Consider the following 4,065-nt stretch of genomic DNA (forward strand, 5'->3'; position numbering starts at 1 on the left):
AACAAATGGTCATTAAATATATTGTGAAGTTTGTAAGTAAGTTTTGATAAAAAATGAAAAATTATTGTATAGTTTTGATTTTTTTAAGATATTAAATTTATTTGTATAATTAGAATGTATAATTTTATAAATTGTTTATTTGTAATGGAGATTATTATTGATTGATTTATTATTTTTAATTATTAAAAATTAGTTATTTTAAATGATTTTTTAGTATTTTATGATTTTAATTTTTTTATAAATTTCAGAAATGATAATTTAAATGTTATCATAAAATGAGAAAATTAATGAATGATATTTTAAAGTTTACGATACTAAAAATAGTCTATGGGACCAACAACCTCCAAGGGACTGATCCTAACATATTGTCATAATTGTATTTAATGTCTATGAAAGTATTACATTCCAAAATGAAATGTTTTTAGGATTCCACTGCATAAAAACTGTAAAATGTACACTCTTTCTTCCCAAGCTTTTTTAGGTCTTTTCTACAGTCTCTTTTCACTCCTAAGTTGGTGTTAGTTAGTTCTTAATTGAGCAATAAGAATCTTTGCTATCCTAGGAATGATAGTTCTAAGGTACTCTTTTTGTTGACGATCGCAAATGGGGTTGAATTCCTCAACACAGCGTTTTACCCAACTCTTTTCCCCATATAAGTTTAAGGAACTTCTCTATAATAAATGGCTGCTAACAATTGGGTGCGGATAATTGGCTAATGCAGAATTATTTATGCATCACTGTTATTCAAAGAAAACCACACCATATGGAATTACCAGTCAATAATCTATAAAAGTTATTTATGCATCACTGTTATTGAAAGAAAACCACACCATATAAAATTACCAACTAATAATTTATGAAAGATAAATTTTCAACCTGAAAAATGTATTTAAGTATTAGTGTCATTAACCTAAGAAAAACCGACTCTTAAACCAATCAAATTTATTTATAGAATTATAATCTATATTTTCATTGCATTCATGTGAATTTATTTTGAATTTCAATACAACAAATTGAAAACCAGCCATTCGTTGGCCCGTTATCCCAAAAGACAGTGCTGCACTGGCATAAGTTTTTCAACAATGCGGCCGCCTCAGATGTCTACGGAAGTCGCAAGGTTTGCTGTCAACGAGATAAGAGTTTCACAGTCAAGAATGTCGTCAACCTCAAACGTGGACGGTGGAAACAGCGTTTTAAATACACTCTACGTTTGGCCATGGTAATCAGATTCCGCTCAAATAAGAGAAATTTGGAGGAAAAATCTGGAGGTTGTGTGAGGGATCTTATGCAGCAGCTTGGATTAATATAACTTTGGTTACAGAGTTGGTAGGTTTTTGGCTACATTGTTGCCGAGCTACATCTTGAAGCTTCCTATCCCAGCTAATATATACATATATATTGCTTATGTTGCTGTGCCAAATGTGGAGTTTCATCGTTTCCAGGAGGGTTATTAGAGGGGGCATGTTGCTGTTGCTCGTTCTCCTGCTGCAGCTGCTAAATTTTGCAACCATATATTCAGGTTTGGGTAAAGTTACCAATTTGTTTACCTGGTGATTTATGACCACATGGGTAGTTCTGAATTTGCAAAGCTTACTCTTAAATAGTTTTCTTAACATGTTGAGTCCAATGACCTAGATGTTTTGTTTTCTTTGTTCGTTCTTTTTTTCTTTACAGATTCATCTAAGAAACTTCATTTTTCAGCTTGCGTTATGAATTTGATTGCTGTGCTTTTATATATATATATATATATATATAAGAGTTAGGTGTATATCTTAACCAAAAAAAAGCATCAATTGACCGGGGACAATATACTATCTGAGTATATATACAATACATATTTTAGACCTAGGCAGTTTAAGAAGCTTGGTCATCATGAACCACAGTGAAATTTAGTAACTAAATGAACCATATGTGTATATGTGCAATCCATATTTGAGACCTAGGCAGTTCCAAAATTTAATAACAAAGTACTAGCCATCTCTAAAGTATAAAATAAAGAAATGAAAAAGAACTAAATTAAAAACAAAGCAAATCACAATATATTTGAGAACCATCATTGTACATAAAGATCAGAGCATATCATAGTTTATGATATAACCAGTCGTTAATAATTGCAATCAACATACTAGAATACAGAGAATAATTACAATCGACATACTATAACACAGAAGGATGACAATGCAACACCTTTTATAATTATTAACCAATTATCATGGCTATAAGAGATACACTTCATTGTGACTTTTTCCTATCATGATAATCATAATAGGTTAAAGTGGTATACTATTTTGTAACCTAGTAAATATCATGAAATATTATAATATATACTATTTAATCGTAATTTTATACTGAAATTTACTATTTTTAGTTAAAGAGGTTCCTCATTGAGAGAAATAATTATTATGTTATTTACTTAGCAAATAATATTATCATCTCATATATATTGTGATGACTTCAAACTTTATTCTTAAATAACCTTGAATTAAAGAAAAATAAATTACACTTACAAATGGTTAACTAAAATATGAAATGCTTTGTTTCATGGAAAAAAACTACCAACCTTTATGATATATTAAACCTGATATATCTGTTCAACCTGATCATAAAAATTATAAAATATTGCTGGCAGTCTACTGAGAGCTACCAAGCCTCGCAATAATGTTGTTGAAAAGTTGTCTATGTGCAATTATTTGCTAATAACTAGTCCAAATAACGTTTGCACTGGAGTTCCTGTAAAGCATATTGGAAAATTTGAAGATATAGTTCAATCTATTTAACAAACTTTTCATGAATCGCATGAATCAAAAGCATAATTTCAAATGGTTTCAAAGTTTCACCACCCTTCAAATGATATAGCCCATCTCTAACTTGGATGGTGTCTCATAAAATATCAAAATATCATATATCAGTTTGTCAATATGTTCATACAAATATGTCATTATTTATTCTGTGAGATTCAAGAAAATTTCTAAGTTCAACTTTGCAGAATTCCAATGTGGCTATGTATGATTTTTCCTTTATAAATCGTTAGTATCTCTGACAGTAGAGTTCCAACATTTTGCATTCTTTCTGTCAATATTTTCAACAGGAACTCCCGGTCTTTGGGACATGCATTTAAAAGTATCAGATATTGTCTCTCCAGAAATGGCAAAACCCCATATTTCAGTAGGTCATAGGGTTCGCAGAATATTAAGAACAGGTATTGCCATAGACACATTAATTGTTATTTGTTAATTCTTTATGATAATGATGCTTAACGTTCAATTAGATAAATAGGATTATAATGCATATATCATGGATTGCTCCTTGCTCCTTATTATATGTGACAGGGAAATGCTCCAACAAAGATATCAGCATTACTCAATACCCTGATACATCCTCTGGAATTCCTGAGTACATTGTTCAAATCTTGAATACATGCATGCATGGATGTTCTCCCTCGGATATTCGTCTCCACTGTGGTTGGTTTGCCTCGGCAAAGGTAATAAATCCGAATACCTTCAGGCGCACAGGCTATGATGATTGCCTGGTCAATGCTGGCAGGCCGCTCAAGCCCAACCAAATCATTCGATTCACTTACGAAAATTCGCATATGTATCCCTTATCTTTCAAATCGGCCAGATTCTGTTAATGTATAACCACCTCAGATTCTGTGAGCGTATATCTCCAGAGTGAATATTGAATGATATGGACGAAATAATAAACGCTGCAGGACCTCTGGGCTTCCATATGATAAATTACCTGTCTGTCTGATATCAGTTTAGAAGTAAGACCTGTCATTTCAAAGAAATTGTGTAGTCAAAGGCAATATGTAATTATTTTGGTTTTTTTTTGTACCTAAAAAAATATTTCTTACAAAAATATCTAAAGATTCAATGCATTTATGGCATTATTTACTTTAGGTTTGAAACATATCTATAAACATATATAGATTTTTCTATAGTTGCCTATAAGTGATATTTTTTGAAAGAAAAAAATTAGTTATTTATTTAGCCAGTATTCATTATAATCACAAGTTTGACCAGTGAAATTTTCACAATTAAAGTGTCCCAGAGGTTTTTGAGA

General features: G+C 30.9%; 1 protein-coding gene across 1 annotated transcript; it reads left to right on the plus strand.

The window, feature by feature from the left end:
- The first annotated feature begins 1,108 nt into the window (after nt 1–1,108).
- Nucleotides 1,109–3,797, plus strand: LOC149154527 (TPD1 protein homolog 1-like). The gene is made up of 3 exons (XM_089445328.1): nt 1,109–1,519; nt 3,089–3,199; nt 3,330–3,797. The coding sequence occupies exons 1-3, from the start codon at nt 1,405–1,407 to the stop codon at nt 3,629–3,631; spliced, it is 528 nt and encodes a 175-aa protein (XP_089301454.1). The 5' UTR covers nt 1,109–1,404; the 3' UTR covers nt 3,632–3,797.
- The last annotated feature ends 268 nt before the right edge of the window (nt 3,798–4,065 follow it).

This window comes from Pinus tabuliformis, chromosome 9 (assembly GCF_031772625.1).
Source record: "Pinus tabuliformis cultivar Carrire ecotype Pingquan chromosome 9, CPIR1, whole genome shotgun sequence".
NCBI classification, from domain to species: domain Eukaryota; kingdom Viridiplantae; phylum Streptophyta; class Pinopsida; order Pinales; family Pinaceae; genus Pinus; species Pinus tabuliformis.

Excerpts from the sequence above, each read along its gene's own strand:
- LOC149154527 (XM_089445328.1), top strand. The coding sequence starts at position 1,405 with ATGTTGCTGTGCCAAATGTGGAGTTTCATCGTTTCCAGGAGGGTTATT. Across the intron at positions 1,520-3,088 it reads TTTTGCAACCATATATTCAG|GAACTCCCGGTCTTTGGGAC; the intron begins GTTTGGGTAAAG and ends TATTTTCAACAG. Across the intron at positions 3,200-3,329 it reads TCGCAGAATATTAAGAACAG|GGAAATGCTCCAACAAAGAT; the intron begins GTATTGCCATAG and ends TATATGTGACAG.